Source organism: Rhagoletis zephyria, unplaced genomic scaffold (genome assembly GCF_001687245.7).
Source record: "Rhagoletis zephyria isolate East Lansing unplaced genomic scaffold, Rhagoletis_zephyria_1.1 Rzeph_scaffold_01541, whole genome shotgun sequence".
Lineage (NCBI taxonomy): Eukaryota > Metazoa > Arthropoda > Insecta > Diptera > Tephritidae > Rhagoletis > Rhagoletis zephyria.
The window spans coordinates 97,408-119,637 of record NW_016158625.1 but is presented as its reverse complement, the minus strand read 5'-3'; the positions used below and the strand labels follow the sequence as shown (position 1 = coordinate 119,637).

Genomic DNA, 22,230 nt, shown 5'->3' with positions numbered 1-22,230 from the left:
CCTTCATAATATTGGCCTGAAACAAAGTATATATTATTTTAGAAATAGTTGTAGGATTCACCCCCTTTTATTATTACTCCAATACACTCACATATTGGCGTATTTTCGGGATCTACCTCGTGCCGTTCGCGGATGTAACTTGCTGTTAGACCATAACATTTTCCATCGACTGCCTTGCCCTCACGCTCTCCACTCACCTCAGGATGTATGCACATATTTTTTCGTGAACTAAGCACCAAGCCCAGCAAACCGGGTGGCTCTGGTGCATTCTTTTCGTAGTAAGATATCAGATTTTGTAACTCCGCAATAACTTTTTCAATCTCTGGTACGGTACGCGAACAGTAAATTAATTTTCGAATTACATCAGGGTGTTCTATCATATATGCTACGATGAGGGAAAGTAGTGTTGCTGTTTTGCCTGTACCCGAAGGCATCTCCAGCAGGCAGTGGCCTTTCGCATCCAACGTGCGCTTCAACTCCAGCATATATGCATACTGCTCTGGATAGATGTATTCGTATGGAAAGTAGACCAGCAAGCCATCGACACTTAACCTATAAAAAAATAGCATTTATTAAAATAGATTAATAGACAAAAAAGTGAAATACGAACTTCATTGCAATTTGTTTATTTTTGGTTTGCGCCAATTGATAATTTTTGCCGGCTAATGTTGTAATGTAGAGGTGGCATTCTATCGATGGCACTATAGACACTATAGATGGGGTTGGTTTTTTTTTCATTTTCGATAGTTGATCAAAATTTTACTAATTTAAGACACAAAAATGGTGAATGGCCATTACACAAAGCGACAATAATTTTATATAAAAGAATACAATGGGCCGTATGAATAAAAAATAAGCAATTGCTTTTACTTAACATTTCAAACCTTGTTTGAAAAAATCGAGTAAAATGTGTGAAATTTTAAGAAAAAGCATTGCTAAGGTTTTATGCATACGGCCCAATATATTATGGCAACTATGCTGGCCTAACGTCATCAGTACATTCGGAACGAATGTACAGTAGAGCAGCCTTAATATTAAAAAATGGTGGCATGCTATGTTTTTCAAATAAAAACAATTGGCTTTAGAAAGCAGAATACATAAATATGTTTAGTTTTTTAAATCAAACTCTCATTATCAAGGTAGGTCCTTATGGTCTTTAAAAAACTAGATTTAACGCAATGAGGTGTATTCATAGTCAAAATTAAGTTGGTTAGGTGTAGCTATTTGACATAATATTGGATGGGTNAAAAAAAAATCTGATCGACTTTATTTTGATTATAACTACGGGCCAATAAATTTAAATCATTTATTCCTGTTTTTGCTCACAAAACACGAAACAGACATGATTTTTTCCCTCTGGTGATAAAAAAAGAAACAGCACTCACCAGTTTTTACTTATTTTCTTTTTATTTTACAATTCATCTTATGCGCCTTCCACTGTCATTCGTAATTTTAACTGTCAGTGTTGTCAAAAATTCTTTCCGAGTGGTTTTCACAGTTCTGTTGTGCTGGAGAAATTGCAATAAGTAATAAATTCGTTGGAAATTATGTGTAAATAGTCCAATAGAATGGTTGCAAAATATACAAGAAATATCGAAATATTGATAAAAGTGTAATAAAATTAACAGCGATATAGTTTAGTGGGAAAAGGAAGTAAAAGAAAAGTGGATGCAGGAGTACGCAGTCCAGCGAATGGGGAGAAATTTTGATGATTGGCAAAATGCTTGTGCGTGTATCAGTTTGCGCACGAATAAAAAAGCAAAGGAAGTTGAAGCGATAAGAAATATATAAAAATATTTGAGTATTTCTTTCCTATAGCAATTAACATAAAAAACGTAAGGCTATTCTCTAAATTTCACAAATTATGTGAAGAAATGTATACAAAGCGGTAGTCTTGCTGAACTTGATCTGATTGGCAGCAACTAGAGCATTAACTGCCTTCACGCTAAAGCGGGGGCGTCAAATTTCATGGCTTGTGTGCCACCGTGCAAAAATCTAAATATTTGAGTGCAATTCCCGAGGTAATTAAAACCCGGTTGTTGTAAGAGGCACTGTGAGCTCAACAATTACATCAATGACCAAAAACTTCCGAGGACCCAAAACTTTAGTACAATAAAATAAAAGCAATTCCAAATTTCCAAATATATAACCATAATACATCCCCTGGACCAAGTTACTACATATATCAATCATTATACATACTTTGAGATACATTTTCTTTTTGGGTTACGAATATTTCGGCTTTCCAACGCATACAATTCGATTTACGGCAGGCTTCAGTGCCAGTGGCTATCGCCTATCCCCGCCAGCACAACTCCTTGCCTTGCAACAAACTAAAAGAAATAAAAGAAAACAAAAATTGCCAACATGAATTCAACTATGCACGTCAATAGCGTCACTATCATCACCAGTAACAGCAATAGCTATAATCACACCAACAGCGCCAACACCAACAATATAACGAACACAACCAACAGCAATGTAAATAATACAAATAACTTGCCTGCCACTGCACCCGCCGCTCCAAACTATACAACAACTACGCACATAACGACAAGTAGCGATTCAGCGGCTTCAACCGCAGCGGCCGCTGGAGGGGATACCGTAAATACTCCGGCGTTAACCAATAACATCAGCAGAAAGAATATATCGGCGCTCGACGATCAAGAGGCGTTGCTGCAACGTGCAGCCGATGAACGTGAAGCAATTTTCAATCGCTACTCACTAGGTTTGGATCCTAAGAATGTGGTTGACCCTTGGGAGAATCCCACATTTGAGTTATATCACATTACGGACAAGTAAGTATGCTTTGGAATAAAGTAAACATTTAACTTATGTATGCATATGTATATACAATATGTGCTATGTACATACATATCTACATATGCACATATTTAATTTAGTACAAGAAGATAATTAAATGCTGAACTGTAACGTGAACTCACGATGGGGCAATAATTTTAATTGATGTGTTTTCAAATGACTTTGTCGGCTGCAGTTCCTAATTTATTGTTCTCTACTTCGTATCGTCTTGAGGCCCACTACAATGTTTCGGGGTGAACTTGAATGTTTTTTTTTATCTTGTAGATATGTTTTTAACATACACTGTTTTTTCTCAAGCAGTAAGAACCATCATTCCCCTCTGGTCGTTTACTATGGCCCAAATTCGCATTTTCAACTGCTTTGTTCAAAAATGGTAAATAACTAATGCCAACACATGGCCAACGCTACAATACTTGCATTCACATTTCATACGGTTCAAAAAAGAACAAACTTTTTTTTTGATAGTAATAACACTGTACAGGACTTGGGTGGGTGTTGCACAAAATCTACTTTATTTAAGAGATTGAGTCATGATTAAAAAAGTAATTTCTCCATTTATCGAAGTTAGCCTCGGAAATCGACATATAGGCCTGCGAAGTTCGAAACAAGACCTTTGGTAAAAAATTATTTTTAAACAACTAAAAAAGTAAAATATAGACGTGGTCCGGCTTTTGCTCTTAGTTAAAAAGTGTATATCTTTTTTTGTGCAAGCTTATATTACAACTGCTATAAGAGGTGAAACATCAGTTAAAATTTTTTTGAAATATAATTTTTTTAATTTTTCAAAGATCTGATTTTTGACCCCTATAGCACCTTTAATATAAGTTTGTACAAAAAAAGTTACATACCGTTTAAATAAGGGCAATAGGCGAACTACGTCCATATTTTTACATTTTTTGTGGTTTATATACAACAATTAAAAATAACTTTTTACCAAAGGTCCAATTTCGAACTTCGAAAGCCCATAATCGAGATCTGAGGCTAACTTCGAAAAACGGAGAAATAACGTTTTTACTTATGAGTCAATCTCTTAAAAAAAATAGATTTGGTCCAATACTCCGAAAAAAAGTTGATTTTGCCATACTTAATATTACTTAGTCGAATTCGCCTTTAGACAGGATACGTTATTCTGGAAACGACAATGATTTAATGTTGTGCTCTTGAAATTTTGAATTTGAGAAACATGAATAACTTATTTTTTAGATATGTTTTAATGAAGCTGGATAATCGCTACTTCATCCAAGTGTATGTTGGCATAATCCCCAAAACTAAAATTTGATTCGACTGCAGACCACATTTTCACGTTGGCTCATGCCTGCTAGATTTTTTTTCGAAAACATTTTTTTTAAGTGCTTTTCATCACTTTCAGCAAAAAAAAAAGTGTAAAGTTATTCCTATTTTTAATTTGTTAGGTATATGTAGACCATCGCATTCGATAAAGCACTTACATATGTACATATATACATGTGTATTTCTAAAAATACAATCAGTGTTGAATTAAATTATAAAGAACAAAAAAATACTTTGGAAAATATTTATGTAAATTTCTACATCTGTTTGTACGCACACATGTGCCTGAAAGTGTGAAGTCGTTGGACATGGCACAGTTGATGTGTAACACACTTAAATTCGCAAATGTTCACGTTAAATGGAGGGATATCCTCTAAATTTGACTGCAGATACAAATGTATCTATATATGTACTTGTGCATGTACGACCAAATACATATGTATGAACTTGCCACTCACTCCTCGTTCTGATAGGAATGATTCATCCTTCGAATAAAATAACGCATTTCCATATCAGGCAAAGCTAAGGCAAACTTACTTATTTATGTATATACTTATGTATGCATGTATGTATGTATGTACATATTATTCTGGGTAAATTGGAAGCAGGATTAACAATTTAATGTATAAAATCTCACAGTGCTGTCCAACAGTGGCCTATTGTGGTTGGGTCACGAAACTTGATAAAAAATTTGCGTTAATAAACCTTAATTAAAATTCTTCATCCGGCATCTACATATGTATGCTCCGACTTGAAATTGATATTCATAAAAGTAAACAAATAAAGTAAATAAATATTTTAATGCCGCCATACGGTGGCGGGCAAACGAAAAGGAACGGGACATTTTAAGAAGTTTTGGCTATTTTTTTTATCTATTTAATGTATAGCTAGCTCATTGTCTAAAAAAATCCATATTAATCAAAATTTTAAACGTTATACAAGATTTCTAAAAATTCGACTAATTTCAACAGATATCAAAATTTCCATCTTTTTATTTCAATATGTAATTATATTAAGCTTTATCAAACTTTTTAGTCAGGATTAATTCTAGGTATGAGGTTTTATAATAATAATATTAATAATAATAGATTGGCGCTTACACATATGTTAGTGTTGTCACACAAAGCGGAGGGACCTACAGTTTTACGCCGACTCCGAATGGCGATGGTATTTTTATGAGAAGCTGTTTTTCATGGCAGAAATGCACTCGGAGGTTTGCCATTGTCTGCCGAGGGACGACCGCTGTTAAGAAAAAATCTTTTTCCTATATTTTTTGCGATGTTGCCTTGACCAGGGCTTGAACCCAGGTGCTGCGGAGTGGAAGCGCGCACTGCTTACCACTACACCACAGCGGCCGTATAGCCCATTAAATTTCAGCACAATAAAGTGCAAGTTCGAAGTAGCTAGGACTTACCGTTGATATTTGGCATTTTTTACGACTATGATGTGCATTTTCTTCGATATAAAAGAGTTTTCGAACATTTGCATGTCCTTAATTTTAATGGGCTATAAAACGCCGTACCAAAATTTGTCTAAAAATTCTGATTAAAAAGTTCGAAATTTTGATGAACCTTTGTCGAATTTTCCGAATTTTCGTACAAAGTTTGAAATTAGGACTTGCTTGGTTTTTGTATGATAGCATTCTATGTATACTTTCATAAAAAATAATAAGCATTATGAAAATCGGTTAACGTGGTCCAAAAAAAAATATATTCCGACGAAATTATAACCTTCTCCTTTTTTGTAGTCGCCATAAAAAAAAGAACCAAATCTTATTAAAATGTCGCGTGCCTTTTTATTTTCCCACCACTGTAGTTCTTAAATGCACAGAATAAAATAAGAAAATATGCATTTCATCAGTTGCATGCACTAAAAATATGTATAGATGCAAAATGAGCGCCTAATAAATACCGAATCGCTAATCCGGTGCTATTCTTTGCCGCCTCGTAAACGCTCATGGATGGTAGCTGCAGTTGTAGTAGCACTTCCTTTTTGTTGTTGTGTGTATGTTGGCCACCACAAGCATTTCCGGGCAATTTGCCAATGTTTTGCATGAGCGCATGCACCTCCCGTAACCAGCCGACACTCCACTTCATGCGCTGCGCCAAATGCCACTTGAGGCAATTTCAGCAGAAAATATGTATGTAAAAGCATTCTACTTTGCATTTTATAGTTACTATTATAATAAGAGCTCTCAAATATAAAAGGTGTTCATAAGAGTACACAATAACAAAAAGATGAAAATATGCACAAAAGCAACAACTTGTGCATAATTTTTTATTTGTTTTATGTTTTAAAATAATGCAAAACGTGTGTTGTGCACTGTCGTGAGCTTCTTTCTTTTCCCATTGCTAGCTTGGTTCCGTGCCACATACCATTCTTTTACAATGAACCCTTCAATTGCCAACATAGCTGAATACAAACAAACGACTATACATATGTATATGTACATAAATACCTGTTACTTGCCTTCATTTACAAGAGTTTACATTCTAAAGCATTACTTTTACATTTTTTCTCACAGTTACTGTATTTTCTTCTTATTCTCCTTTACCTGCATAGATATGGCTTCATGCACGACTCCCGCCTGCCTGATACCCGCGACTCACAGGAGCTGCAGCGAACCAAAATTGAATTGGAGCGCGACAAGAAATGGGTGAAAATGCTTGCCAATTGGAATCCCAACAACGAGAAGGTGCGACGACGTGTCTTCAAAGGTATACCGGATCGTATGCGTTGGCCAGCATGGAAAAAGTTGCTGAATGTTGACGAATTAATAGCGGCCAATCGTGATACGTATGCGTCTATGTTAGCATTGGCGCGCAAATACTCCACCGAGGTGCGACAAATCGATTCTGATGTGAATCGCCAATTTCGTGATAATCTCGCTTACCGCCAGCGGTATAGCGTTAAGCAGTGCTCTCTATTTAATGTGCTAAATGCGTATAGCATATATAATCCAGAATTGGGTTATTGCCAAGGTATGGCTTGCTTGGCTGGTGTGCTCTTACTCTATATGCAAGAGGAGGAGGCATTTTGGGCACTCAATCAATTGATCTTTGATCGGAAGTATGCTATGCATGGTTTATTTATTGAGGGCTTCCCAAAATTGACGCGCTTCCTAGAACATCACGATCGGATATTATCGAAGTTGATGCGCAAGCTGCATCAGCATTTTATGAAGCACAATGTCGATGCCATTTTGTATTCGATCAAGTGGTTCTTTGTGATCTTTGTGGAGCGGGTGAGTACGGAAAAGTGAACACGAAAAATACTTAATTTAAATTTTTATTTCGATACTTTCGAGGCTTTCAGTTTAAGGGAATACTCTTATATATTAGGATTGTTTGTTAAAAGTTTTTGATTTCAATTGTCCGATACCTACGAAAAATTATTACAAATGTAAATTCTTGTAATAATATAAATATAATTTTTTGCCAAAATTCTCATGCGTAAACATCGCAATATTACTTATTAAAACTTCTTACATGCATGTATTAAGGCAATCGCATTTTTATTAGATCAAAATAAAACACAAAATGTTAAATCAATAATAATACATGTATTGCTTAAAATACAGTTTTGGTCACCATCCATTTATGGTAGTCCATCGCCAAATATGTTTTACTTTGATTGTGTGCCTGCCAGCTCACTTTCTTTTTCATTACTTCATTCACCTTTACCGCTTAATATTATATGTATGTAATATTTATTGCGCACATTTTATGTATGCATATCTATATATTTATTCTACTTTTTCTCCTTTCCCTTTTAGATACCATTTAGTTTAGCTTTACGCGTTTGGGACATCTACCTGTTGGAGGGTGAGCGTGTCGTCACCGCCATGGCCGTTACTATACTCTATTTGCACAAGCACGATTTATTGCGTCTCAACGATATGGATTCAATTATTGAATACTTACAAGTGAAATTGCATAAAAATTTCGGCTACAACGATGACTACGTAATCGAAGCACTCGAACGTATGTTGAAGAAATTAAAGGAGTTAAAATTGGATATAGCGCCACCGCCAAAGGCCAACGAATTTCCCGCCCGACCATTGGGACAATTTGTGGAGGCTGATGTTGAGAAGAAGATCGGCCGGCGACGTTCTGAATATACCGATACGGAAAAGCAAGTTATAACTGATGTGATATTGAGGTAAGAATAATGGCAAATTTTGATGTTATCTTATTATGTCTCTTTGAGTTGGCTAGATCTTAAATTGGGTTAAAAATATGTAAATATTTCCTTAAAAGCGAGACCACAGTACAAAGTATATTACTTTATTTTTAAAGTTGAATCTCAGCTATTCTAATACCCGAATACCTATTTTTAAATTTTAGGTTAGGATTGGCGAAAGATCTTGAATAATTCATTTCTATTTTATTTCTTCGTATTAATTTTTTATTTCCTAAGAACTCATATTTTTCTTAAATTTTTGTTTTCTTTTTAGATCTGAGCAAAATGCAGTAGAAGTACAATCAACCATGTCGTACGAGACCTCTGAATGTGCTACCGGTAAGTTTCATGCTAAGTTTTTCTAAAAATTGTATATCTATCTTTTATCTGCATTATGCGCCTTCTCAAAGAAGTAATACAACTACTCACTCACTCACTAAACTCAATTTCTATTTTCATAACTATTCCTCGCCTTTTTTAAATATACATAAATACAACAAAATAACTTCATACACATATGCAATTTACATACAGATACATAATTATGCTTTGATTAAAAATGGAGTTTTAAAATATGTGCTAGAGAACGTTTACTTTGGAATGCTGATTATGTGGCACAAAATTATACAAATTTGTATTCATCGAACTAAGAAAAAACTCTAAACTTACTAATGAGTAAACAAAAAAACAATACAATCGGCCACTCGATTTTAAAACTTCATTTAAAATAATGCCCATTAACTGCTCGTACTAACTTAAAAAGTGTCCTTCATGGCTTTAAAAATACCTTCAACATTTCACTGTGTGGTGCCACCTTATTCTAAAGAAGCTTACTTTTTTTCTATTTATCGAAATGCTGCGTATTTTTGTAAATTTTTAATCCGTTTATTTTTATATAATTTTAAATGAATGTAAATATTTAATAAGTTATAATTTTCTTAAGTGAAAGGTATGTAGTTAAATTGCACTTTTTGTGAAATATTTGTAAAAATAAGATTATTTTATATTTTTTTGTAGATGTTTTTTAAAATACCTAGTGGTATGTATATTGGTAAAAAATATATTTTAATGCTTTTAATCAATATCTTACTATATATACGTATTAGAGATGGACGCAGAACTAAATATTCATTCCCGATCCCGCTCCTCCTGACATTAAATTTTTTGGTCCCGAACCGGGCCATCGCGACCTTTTTAGCTATAACATTAAAAGGTGCTAATTTTTCATGTTTTCAACTTCGGGTGACGAAACAGCGAGATAGGTTTAGTTGAAGGCTTCTACTAGCCACAGTTCTTTCCTCTATTTTTATAGTTTTTCTTTCGTATATGAAGCATTCTTTTTCATATCGGCCGCCAAATTTAGTGTCATTCTTTCGATTCGCTTCAAATTTTTTTATGAGCGCNTATAGGTTTAATTGAAGGCTTCTACTAGCCACAGTTCTTTCCTCTATTTTACAACGCTTTTATTTATAGTTTTTCTTTCGTATATGAAGCATTCTTTTTCATATCGGCCACCAAATTTAGTGTCATTCTTTCGATTCGCTTCAAATTTTTTTATGAGCGCTGTACATGAAATAAGCTAACACGTATTCGAGGAAATTTATTTATTTTTTTCATTTCTTTCTTTGGGGATCTGATCTGTCAAAGTTTGGATTTTTTCGTGATTCTGACTAATCATCTACTTCGTCAAATCGTTATATCTCGGGTTTTGCTCACCGTAGATATTTCATCTTAACGTCGTTTTAAAGCTAAAGAAACAGCCATATAAGATGGTCATGATTGTCCTAAAGCTAACTTAGCTCTTAGGGGTTGAACTTTTTTGAAGTTTATTTGCACAGTGGAGACTAGTAAATTAGAGATTTAAAATTACACCATCGTAATACTTGTTTAATTTAATTCTCTATAAAAAAACATGGTTCAAAAAAATTGGCGTTTTTTAAGAACTATTTTTAAAATATTGGTTTATTTTGTGGGAGTCAAAATTTGTTTTCGAAAACTTATGACCAGATATATTTAGCAAGGTGTTAAAAATCGGGTTTTTGCAAAAATTTAAACTTTATTCCGACGAACTGATAAACTTTTCTTTTTGTGAAGTCGTTTAAAAATTCGAAGCGAATTGGAGACATGATATTTTTTTTTACGAAATCCGCCCGACTTAAAAAGGAATGGCTCATATGTACATATTTTGTATTCCGAGTTTGGAACTGTTACCTGTTGTACTAGTTTATTATTCATAAATACATAGGTATGTTNTCCGACGAATTGCTAAACTTTTCTTTTTGTGAAGTCGTTTAAAAATTCGAAGCGAATTGGAGACATGATATTTTTTTTTACGAAATCCGCCCGACTTAAAAAGGAATGGCTCATATGTACATATTTTGTATTCCGAGTTTGGAACTGTTACCTGTTGTACTAGTTTATTATTCATAAATACATAGGTATGTTATAGCGGTTAGTGTTGACGTCTTCTACATATGTACATACATATTTATATTAATAACTAGGCATCTAGGTTTTTTAAACTCGANGTAGCGGTTAGTGTTGACGTCTTCTACATACATACATATTTATATTAATAACTAGGCATCTAGGTTTTTTAAACTCGACAAAATTCTTATTTAAATATAAGAGATATGTAAAAAAATGATACAAATGACAAATACTTAATATGGACAGCACATGAAGCGTATAGTAAAGCGATGATACAATTATTCAATTGTACCGTGTAGCAAAGCCAAAAGTAGTTTGAAAATGCCTTTCTTCATTTAGCACTCAACCTCGCGCTTTTTTTTGGTTTTTTTTTTTGTTTTACACATAACATGGCTAATAAAAAAAAGTAAATGAGAGCATTCTCCTGAAGAAATTAAAGTTAGTTCGTCACTACATCAGTCTTTCAGTTTCTTATGCTAAGCTTTTTCTGAAAAATAAAGCACTTCGAAGAAGACTGCCGATGTCTTTTTTTGCTTCAGTGCTGTCTTTTCTTTGTACACGTGCAGCAAAGTGTGTTAGCATGTCTTCATGGGCTGTGTAATTTGAACTATATTTTCGCACTTATCAAAAATATATGTATGTAAAAATACATATCGCTCACTTACTTCAATATTGTCATAATTTAAAAATTATAAATTTTGATGTAAGTATGCAGAAATTACCGTTACGTCTTCTTCAGGCATGTTGTGTAAAAATTTCATAGCTGCATCGATTACCACTATCTCACTAGAATAAATTATGTATTCAGTTTTACTATGGGCGTATATGTAAATTCAAAACATCAAAGCCGTGTATCTCGAGTGCCGCTTTTTTGAGTTCTGACAGTATTGAAGTAAATGAGCGATATGTGTTTGTATATAGATATGCATCTGCAAGCTCTTGCATGATTTTAATAAATAATTGATAGCTATTAAAAGTGCATGAACTGTATACTTAATAAATACTGCTTCTCTTTTATTTTATTTCTTATTCCACATTGCTTGAATACATACTTAAATTGTTTGTCTATTTTTACCGCGTTTTTATCATTTCGGAATCTTTTTATGACACAATTAATTTTTGTATTTTTACTAATTGTTGATAATAAATGCATACATACATATGTGCAACTTGAAAATCGCACTCTTGCTGCTTTGACAGCTGATCTGCACGAATTATTTATAGTCATTAAAAAATAAAATGTATTTATGTAAAATTATTTACAAAATTACGCTTATGTACGACGTGTGCCTGTGTCAATCAGTAGAAAAGTTCTATGGTGAAAAAACGTTTTACTATGGTAAGAAAATTTTACATTTCTGTTGTGCCAATTCGTAACTTTTTACTGCTGAAAATTTTTGACAGTTGCTGGTTGCAAATGATGTGGAGCAATTAAAATGCAACATTAGAACCAAAAACATTTCAATAGGTGTGATTCTTGCTGTCAAATTTTTCACTAGCCCTGCCGGGTCGGAAATTTTCATTCACCTCATAATTGTCACAAATTTATAATCCGGAGTAATCAATCAATTGGCCAGGGCCCTGTGTATGTTATTTATTATGAATTTGGTTCCTAGGCTATGTGTCAATTTGTTACTTTTTTCTCCGTGGTGAGACGGGGTGGAAAAATTTACTATGGTATACGAATAAATTGAATTTTGCAAATGGAAATCAAGGTTGATTTAGTTTTGGTCTTATTTTGTCCAACCAGTCCGTAGTATTTCTTTAAAAGCAGCCATTTGGTATGGTTATTTGAAAATATGCTGTTGTGACTGTGAATCTCCTTATAAAATTTGTGGCTTATGGAATTTACGACACCTTGTGAAACGCCTAATGTCAGTAGGTATTCCCGGTAAACTGGCAGCTCCCTTTTTCATTGCATTTTAATGTTAGAAACTGAACCCGATCATAAGTAAATTAAAAAATTACTACTTGATTTGCACAAATTTTCTCCACGTTTTCGGTTGAGCTTCCACTTAATCTAATAGTATGCAAGCAAAACTTTTGATGCAGAAAAGGCTTGAATAGAGTTTTCGTAGCGCGTGGGTATTGTCGCATTTAATGATAAACTTTAATGAGAGTTATGTATTTAGCTACATACTTACATAAATATTTATATATTTTTTTTTTTGTATTATGTAATTAATCTTAAGATATATTCTGCTTCTACTAAGTCGATAATTTAACATCGTATTCTAGTGCAAATCACCTTATCTCTTTGTATACATACATATTTACCTAACCTAACCTTTATTGTACAGATATTTATGTATTTATAAATGTATATACATATCTGTGGCGTTTTATTAAAACAGACTTTCTCGAGATAGGCCATTTTTCCTTTAAAGCAATATTTAAAGCATTTTAACGGTTAACTAGCCATAGGTGTAGTTTAAGATACCCTTTTAATAAAATCTTAATAAAAATATAAATCTTTTCAAGGGAAACTTATAATTTTTTTCAGAGTCAAATCTTCTAAAGTCATTTAAGTTGCTTTAACAAAATGCCACATGTATATGTATGTATGTTGGGGTAGTGCTAAATTATCAACATCATGGGGCACCACTTAATTTTGTTCTACATACAAAATAAGGACAGACGAAAATTAAACAAAAAAAATGTATGGGTCGCTACCAGGTATTAATTTTTTTTATCGAAAAAATTCGACAAAATTTTGTCTTTGAGAAGTTTCATTAATGTGTCAAACTTATCAAATTTCAATTAAACCCTGGTAGGGACCCGTAAATATTTGTTTAAAATTTTGAAATTTTCGGGGATGTTGTAAGTAGAACAAAATAAACGGGTGCCCCATACAAAATTTAGATGCTGATCTCTTTAAGGACCAACCTAACTTATGCATGTACATAAATGCTGTCTTCAAACTTGGAAATACTGGTGTGGATCCATTGCTACAGCTTCTTATCGACATTCATATGTACATATATAACATATAACCACATGTACATATGTACATACATACGTATGTACATGTACCTAATCTCGCTTTGTTGTCAACTTCTACAGCTTCACTTGAACTTCAAATTTTTTACTACATACTCCTCCATCTACCTCATATTCTCTTCTATTTATAAATAATCCCTTTTTTATGCTGACAGTGCCGTTTAACTCATTTTAACAAAAATATCTAATTGGTTTGCCATTTTTTATTAAATATTCCGCCTTATCATGAATTTAGTTTTCCCCGAACCGGTTCACTTTTGTTTTCTATGGTTTTACTATGGACGGATGACAAATTATCGGGTAAATTTTTTTTCAGACGAAACTCACGATAAGGCAGATTATTTCTTAAAAATATTATAGTTATAATTTATTTTTGAACGATTAATATTGTCATGTTTACTTTACTTTCTCTCTTTCTCCGTTTCTCCACCCAACAAAAAACCATACACACACTCACACGATTTTTCAATCAACCCACCATACCATCTTCGTCCCCAAATTCTTCTAGGTGATGCATATTCAATGAAAACGTATCGAAGTATCACTAGTTTAGCCACCTCACCGGCTGTTAGCAGTTATTCACTATATAGTAATGGATTTGTTGTCACCACCAACAATAAAATTTACAATGACATTGACAATAACGCATACAATAACGGTCAGAATAAGATCGGCGGCCACAACAGTCAGAGTCACAGTCACAGTCATAATTATAGGCACAGTAATAGCTATAGTTATAGCCATACAGCGTTACCGTTACTAAATCATACGGACGTTGAAGTTGACTATCCGAACATTGATGATGATTTACCGCCAGACTTTAACGAAAATGCTGACATAGACGACGATGAGCTCAGCGTACAAAATACTCGGTTATAAAAAAAAAAATATGTACTTATGTATGTATATGCAAAAATTTAGTTATTCCATATTTAGAAGCATACTTTATTTAAGTATAGTAATAAATCCACACAACATACATACATACATACACAATATGCCAATTTATTAAAACGTAAGTTTAAATATTCTAATGGATTCTTGTATGTATTCGTATTAATGCATTTATTAATTGAAAAAATTGAAAGCATCTAGAAAAAAATGCTCTGAGAGAAATTCTTTTCTTAAGTATGCAGCATAGTATATCCACGCGTTTTTAGTTAAATTCATTAGCATTGTCTCGTATTTTTGTATTATGCTTTTTTTATAAATATTTGCAAATGCAAAAAATATGTATGAATTTTTGCTTAAATTAATCTTATAAATATAGCTTGTTCATAGTATATGAATTTTTTGTAAACTTTTGAATCTCCTCAGAAATTGTTTTCCGCTATATGCTATTACCTTCAAGACTTATACAAATTTATGGTAACATTCCCTTATCTCTACAGTATTTCCCTCTTTTATTTATATTTTTTTTTAAGTGAAAATGGTACTGAATTTTTAAAATTTAGGCGAGGGTGAACTGAGTACTCGGCAAGCTAACAACACTTTTGCGATTCAAACTGAATTTTTGTCTCTTAATTCAAATACGCTTAGTCCGAGAATTCGAACGATATGGGTATGAATTCGTAGTCTTTATTAATCAAAATCTTGTCGTCTTGCTTCTCATATCATGAATTTGACTCCGCAGAACTTTTTTTCAGTCTTTAGTCAAGCCGCCTTCCGTCCAAAAGTACTTTTTCTTATGATTTTATTGCCTTTTCGTTTCTAAAAGGGATTAGCCTTCGGCAGGTATGAGCAAATATCTGTGTGTATTTCTGCCGGGTGAAGGCAACAAATAAAAACAGCTGGCGTTTGGAAAACTATTGATCTTTCACATTAACAGCATAAAATCAAAATGCTCTCTACGATTTTTAGAATAAATTTAACCAGAACTCTTCCCCAGATTATGTACAATTTTTTTTTGTTATCGAAACTGATTTGTTTTCAGTTCGCCCTCGTATCGATAAAAAAAAAAAAACTAAAAATTTAATTTTGTAAATTCTTTCATATTAAATCATTTGCAAAAGCTTAGTTTGTTTTAAATTATTGCATAATCGCTGTTTTACGATCATAGTAACAAATATTGAGAATTTTTTCAAATTCTAGTAAAATAGAAAAAACAATAAAAGCTATAATACCAATTTCTGTTCCAGAATACCGTATCACTTGTACGCAAAGTTAAAACTATATGCGTGTATGCCAAATTTTATAAAGAAAAAATCTAATAAATTTATGCCATATCGTTCTAATTTTATTATTTTGAAAACTACTTATATTAAACCATTAATTATGCTAATAAAAAATTGTAATTCCTATAATATCTACTATACTATATTCTTGAATCTATATGCTACTTGTATTCATTATTCCTCTAGTTAGTATACCTATACAATGATATTTATTGAAAACTATTTACTCTTCGATTTACAAATATAAAATTTTTGCATTTATCATAATGTCATTGAGTTAGCGCTTTTTGTCAGAAATTTGCAAAAAGTGCTTATACAACTTTTTACATTTTTTATGATTTTAACCTTGTTAGTAGTAATATACATGTGTATGTATGTACATATGAATAAAAAAAAATTGTACTGAAATTTATAGTCGTTAAATATAAAAAATAAATAGTTGGACTTTCTAGTAACGCACTTTTTACTTTTTTATAGTTTTACTAAATAATAAAGATTTGAGGTTCCACTGAAACTTTTGAAACTTTGCCTTTAGGGTGCAAANTTTTTTTATAGTTTTACTAAATTCAGCGCAAAAATTTACTCATAATTCGCAGATTTGAGGTTCCACTGAAACTTTTGAAACTTTGCCTTTAGGGTGCAAATTTTATTTTGGTTTTATGCTTCATCTAAAGTTATTTTAGTAAGAAAGTTTAAAAATTTACAGCAAAAAAAAAAATTAAACGTACAGTTGTCCACAAAATAATATCAGTGCGATATTTTGAACAGTCTTTTGTTTATTTAATGTTTATTATTTTTTTATACAGCTGGCTATTTTCACAAAAATTTCAAACTTTTTAATCAGAATCTTTAGAAAAAAATTGTGGTATGCAGTTTCGTAGCCCATTTGCCATTAGTAAATTAAGGTGCAAGTTTCAAGGTGCTAAAAAATCCCGTTTTTCCAAAGATTCTGATTTAAAAGTTTGAAATTTTTCATGAAAATTTGCAGATTTTTTATAATTTTTGTACAAACTTTGAAATCTGAATTATATGATGTTTGTTGCATAGCCACTAGACTTTTATAAAAAAATTATAAACATCAAATAAAGAAAAGACAAAAATAAAATTGTTCGTTCCATATGTTCCTTCACGTATTTTTTTTTTTTTTGTATCTCACAAATACTTAGATACGAAGCTCATGTTATTAACTCGGTTTTTTGCGATATTGTTCATATAAATTTTCATGTTTTAGTTGCGAAGGCAAACCGCCAAAGCATTTTCGAAAAAAAAAAATATTTTGGCAAAATCGAATGCAGTCGAAATGACACAACAAAGCCAGTATTGTACGTTAAGAAATCAGGAAATTAGTTTTGCATAGCTTTAGTTCCACAGAAATCGATGCTGATTTTTAGGACTTCGGCCAAAATATTTCGGCAAAATATTAAGATTTACGTGGGCTGAATGCATTTGAATATACCTAAAAAATCGATTTTTTTATACAATAAATAATACTAGTTTATAAAATTTGTATTTTTTTTTAATCACCTCGGATGATAGAAGAGTTTAAACTTAAAAGGTCTGTATAAAAATTTTTAAAAAGTTTAGTTGCAACCACTGAGATATCTCAACGAAATAGTATGTAGGTTGCCCTTTATCCAAGGTAGGTTGGTATTGAAAATGGCCGAAATCTTTGTACTTTGTTTTTGTAAAAGATATAAAGTTTTAAAGTCCAATAACTGAAACAAGGCATTAACAAATAATTTACAAAAAAAAATGTTTACACAAGCTTTTATTAGCAGTGGCAATAACAAATAGAAATAAAAATTACAAAAAGGGCTACATTTTTTGTTGAGTTATTTCTTTCCCTAGAACATGCCTAATAATCAGGGATGCGATTAAAGAGTGTATATTGCCAATTTTAGGCAACAATTTATGGTTTGTCTAAAAAGCGGGTTATAAATTAACTTAACAATAATTCTGCATGCACGGCTAGTGCTTGTTTAAGCTCTAAATTAACTGCACGTTTAATATATAGTACATAAGTACATTTGTATGTATTTTTGTAACATTTTTTTTTCTATTCAATTACCTCAACCTTCACGTTAAGTAATAAATAGTTGATTTTATTTTACAAATTCCGTATTATATAATTTATTACATTTTTTGTTTAAAATCGTAAACAAAATAGCATTTTGTGCTTGCGATTTGCACATACACATAAAAAACTACCAGTAAGTCAAAGCAGTAAGAAAATTCCTTGATCAACTCACCTAAGTTCTCACGTAAGAAAGAGTAATTTTATTTACTACTTTCACTAAACAACTTACAACCTCCTACTCGATACTAACACTTTGATGCACTCCTTTTTCAAACTTCGATTTGCTCTTTTTACATACACTAGGCAACAAAAGAAAGCTGTACGCCTTGTTTCAACATAATATTGACAGTTAGTTTCATGAAAAATTTTTCGCTTTAATTATTTATGAAAATATAGTTCATTATGTAATGTAAACCATATAAAAAAGCTTCACACTTTATATAAAGGTCACAAAAATTCCGAAAATTTTCATCAAAAATGCAAACTTTTTATTCAGAATCTGTAGAAAATTTTCGAGTATGCAATTTTGCAGCCCATTCAATTTTAGCCTAATGAAGTGCAAATGAAAAAAAATCAACGCCAGTTTTTGCATATTGCGCTCGTTATATAAAAAAAAAAAACGCAAAAGTAGTCTTAAACAAAAATTTTTTGAATTTTTATGAGCTCTATATAAAGTGTGAAGCTTTAACTTATAGGGTTTATATTACATAATGAACTTTATTTTCATAAATATTTAATGAAAAAAATGTTTCATGAGAGGCGTACACTTTCATTTGTCGCCTAGTGTACATAGTTAGCTTGGCCCACAGCCACACACACACACATATACATAACTACTTTCCAAACTATATATTTTGAAAAAGCTAAATCGTGCTCTATCCTTTTATTGCAAAAAAGTAGTTTTCCTTACATTGTACCGAGAAAATATTAAAAAACAAGTTTTTAAACCCAAAAATATTAATAAAAAATTGGTATTTTTTTCGCTTTTGTAAATAATTTCACAACAATATTGGCTTGGTTGAAAACAAAAATCTCAAAAAAAAAATGTAAAATATTAAACTAAAAATCGAAACTTTCGAAAAAAACACAATAAATGTTTAACTATACTGTTAAAAAATTGGGCCAAAACGACATGCACCTACAACAACAACAACTTTACTACAAATGATCGACTTGAAAATTTTATAATTTCCAAAAAAACATTGAAAAAACAATTTTGCAACAACTGCGACTATATATTTTACAACAACAATACCAAAAATCAACTAAATAAACCTGTCACCAACAATTGTTTTGAATTTAACATGAAAAAAAAATCCACCTACATTTAATTAAAAAAAAAAACAATGCTAGTAACGCTAAACGTACCCGAGGACTCGCATTCAATACGAAGTTCGCTTGCAGGTACTTCGGTGGCTTCGCACGGTTCGTCGGAGACATTCTCGCTGGAAGACAATAAGTGAGTAAAATTTTTAATAAATGTACTTATGGATGTATGTTTAATTAAACATTATTGTTAATGTTTTTTTTTTGTTTGATATTCAAGCACACATTTTTTCTTAAGAAATCGTGATATTATGTATTACGCAAATATCGACTTTGTTCGACTATCCATTCCAAAACAAGCTCGAAAAGTACTTACCCTTTTATGTAATAGAACATTTACTAAAACCCCAAAAATTGAAAAGTATCAACAATTCGTCTGAGTATCGGAATTCGCCTAAAATTCCAAAAATGTTTGTCTTCATGAACTATCATCCCGCGATTACCTAGTCGGAATCTTAAGACCACATATGTATAGTGGAAGAGCTTTAGCTGCAACGTGAGACCCGCGATGTTCTGGCAAATTTATGTTTTGGATAGTATAACAGGTTCAACACCTACTTNTCGTGATATTATGTATTACGCAAATATCGACTTTGTTCGACTATCCATTCCAAAACAAGCTCGAAAAGTACTTACCCTTTTAAATAATAGAACATTTACTAAAACCCCAAAAATTTAAAAGTATCAACAATTCGTCTGAGTATCGGAATTCGCCTAACATTCCAAAAATGTTTGTCTTCATGAACTATCATCCCGCGATTACCTAGTCGGAATCTTAAGACCACATATAGTGGAAGAGCTTTAGCTGCAACGTGTGACCCGCGATGTTCTGGCAAATTTATGTTTTGGATAGTATAACAGGTTCAACACCTACTTATCCAGAATGGACTAAGGCATGTTAGTACAAACATACACAAATGCGGAAGAGTGAATAAAATAAATTTAAAATCCCCCTAGAAGCTATTTTAGTATTTCTTTTCACTTATAAGCATACATACAACGCTGGGGATCAAGCCAGTGCCGAAATCCATTGCTTGTCTCTTGGTCAACTGAAAGAAGAAATTAAATTTATTTTAGAACTTTGAAATATCCTCAACAATTTTGTTTATAAATATTTTAATCTTTGAAGTAATTTAATTGCATTAGCTTTTCTAATAAATTTCCTCCTTCTCTCCTCCACTCACCACACCACACACCACACTGCCTACATAGTATTCACTTAAAAACGGCAAATGCTTTACAAAATACGCCACAACGTGATATGTTGCTGCTGAGCACCACCTGACGACAGGCCAACCTGGCGACTGCAACCGCATCTTCGTCCTCAAGCACATCTATAATAACAGCAGCGACTACTGGTTTNATTTTCACTTATAAGCATACATACAACGCTGGGGATCAAGCCAGTGCCGAAATCCATTGCTTGTCTCTTGGTCAACTGAAAGAAGAAATCAATTTTATTTTAGAACTTTGAAATATCCTCAATAATTTTGTTTATAAATATTTTATTCTTTGAAGTAATTTAATTGCATTAGCTTTTCTAATACATTTCCTCCTTCTCTCCTCCACTCACCACACCACACACCACACTGCCTACATAGCATTCACTTAAAAACGGCAAATGCTTTACAAAATACGCCACAACGTGATATGCTGCTGCTGAGCACCACCTGACGACAGGCCAACCTGGCGACTGCAACAGCATCTTCGTCCTCAAGCACATCTATAATAACAGCAGCGACTACTGGTTTAGCCGGTACAGTGACTTCCACATCGTCGACCACGGCAACGCCAACAAAACACTTTACGCCAACACCCACACCAACGCCAACACCAACGCGTCAACCAATTGGAATACACGCGGCAGCGGCGACGCCATTGACGCCGACGCCAACAGCCACAGCCACAGCCACATCGCCTTTACGACGTACCGGTGTTGCGGGTGCTATTGCTGCACTACCAATTGGATAGCAGCAACAGCAACACTATCATCATCAAGTAACACAAAAATTAGCCGGAATTCGTTCCCCGAATGGCACAATTTTGGAGGAAGAGTGTATCGTGCAAGAGCATTTCAGTCAGTAATTTGTAAACTATATATATGTACACGCCGAAATAGAATTAGCAATTGCAAGTGCTTTCTGTCCACGCAAAAAAGGATGTACATATAAGGTTGGAAACTAAGGTTTAAGTAATTGTTTTTCTTTCACATTTTTTTCTAGTGCAAAAAATTGTTGTGCCCTTTCTAGGATTCTCTATTTTGTTCTTGTTATACAAGAGCCTTCGTTCAGATTATGCATCAGACTTTTGCATTGTTTGTGAAATGCCATTTTATATATTTTTTACAAATATATAAAATCAAATACATATACATATGTATTTAACTATTTGTGTTTGTAAAATACTGTAATTTTCATACAAATACATAACTACGACTTTGGGCCTTTGACTTGTTGATTTCTGACTTCTATCAGCATTTACTAAAAAAACATAAGCTGCTACAATTTTTTTCTACGTGCTTACAGGAGCCTTCACTGTATACTTTAGTATATGTTTGATATATGTAACTATTGCAAAAAAAAACAACATAAAAGCACCGAAGTAGGGGAGATTCCTATTTTCGCATCACTCAGATAGCATTTTAAAATACAAATATTAGTATATTCTAATAAATCCGGTCTTGTTTCTATGTTATCAACAATTTTATTTTAGCTTGAAGCCAGTTTTGATTATTAATTAATTTTTTAATAAAAAACCAACAAATGACTTTGATACTATATTTTCTGAATGCTGATTAAAATATATTTTAGTCCACCAGACAATTTGAGTGCAAATCTGCGTTAGAATTCCAAATTTGGACTTTCGAAACCGGCTGAAATAGGCTAGAATCGAAGAGCCAACTTTTAATATTTGATATCAAATAATTTT

The 22,230-nt window shown here is 32.6% G+C and overlaps 1 protein-coding gene across 3 annotated transcripts; it reads left to right on the top strand.

Annotated features, from left to right (window-relative positions):
* Positions 1 to 1,440: 1,440 nt before the first annotated feature.
* Positions 1,441 to 20,652, top strand: RN-tre (USP6 N-terminal like RN-tre). 3 transcript variants are annotated; one of them, XM_017617997.1, is made up of 6 exons: positions 1,441 to 2,798; positions 6,676 to 7,357; positions 7,889 to 8,274; positions 8,570 to 8,634; positions 19,381 to 19,435; positions 20,515 to 20,652. In XM_017617997.1, exons 1-6 carry the CDS (start codon positions 2,368 to 2,370, stop codon positions 20,585 to 20,587), a joined length of 1,692 nt encoding a protein of 563 aa, XP_017473486.1. In that variant the 5' UTR covers positions 1,441 to 2,367; the 3' UTR covers positions 20,588 to 20,652. The 3 variants fall into 3 exon arrangements, with proteins under 3 accessions (XP_017473486.1, XP_017473485.1, XP_017473484.1); XM_017617996.1 differs by having other exon boundaries at positions 19,330 to 19,435; XM_017617995.1 differs by lacking the exons at positions 19,381 to 19,435; positions 20,515 to 20,652 and adding an exon at positions 14,234 to 15,688.
* The last annotated feature ends 1,578 nt before the right edge of the window (positions 20,653 to 22,230 follow it).

What these genes read in the sequence shown, in the direction of transcription:
- RN-tre (XM_017617995.1), top strand. Translation starts at nt 2,368, where the DNA reads ATGAATTCAACTATGCACGTCAATAGCGTCACTATCATCACCAGTAAC. An exon ending in TTATATCACATTACGGACAA is followed by an intron (nt 2,799 to 6,675) that starts GTAAGTATGCTT and finishes TTACCTGCATAG; the next exon opens with ATATGGCTTCATGCACGACT. An exon ending in TTGTGATCTTTGTGGAGCGG is followed by an intron (nt 7,358 to 7,888) that starts GTGAGTACGGAA and finishes TTTCCCTTTTAG; the next exon opens with ATACCATTTAGTTTAGCTTT.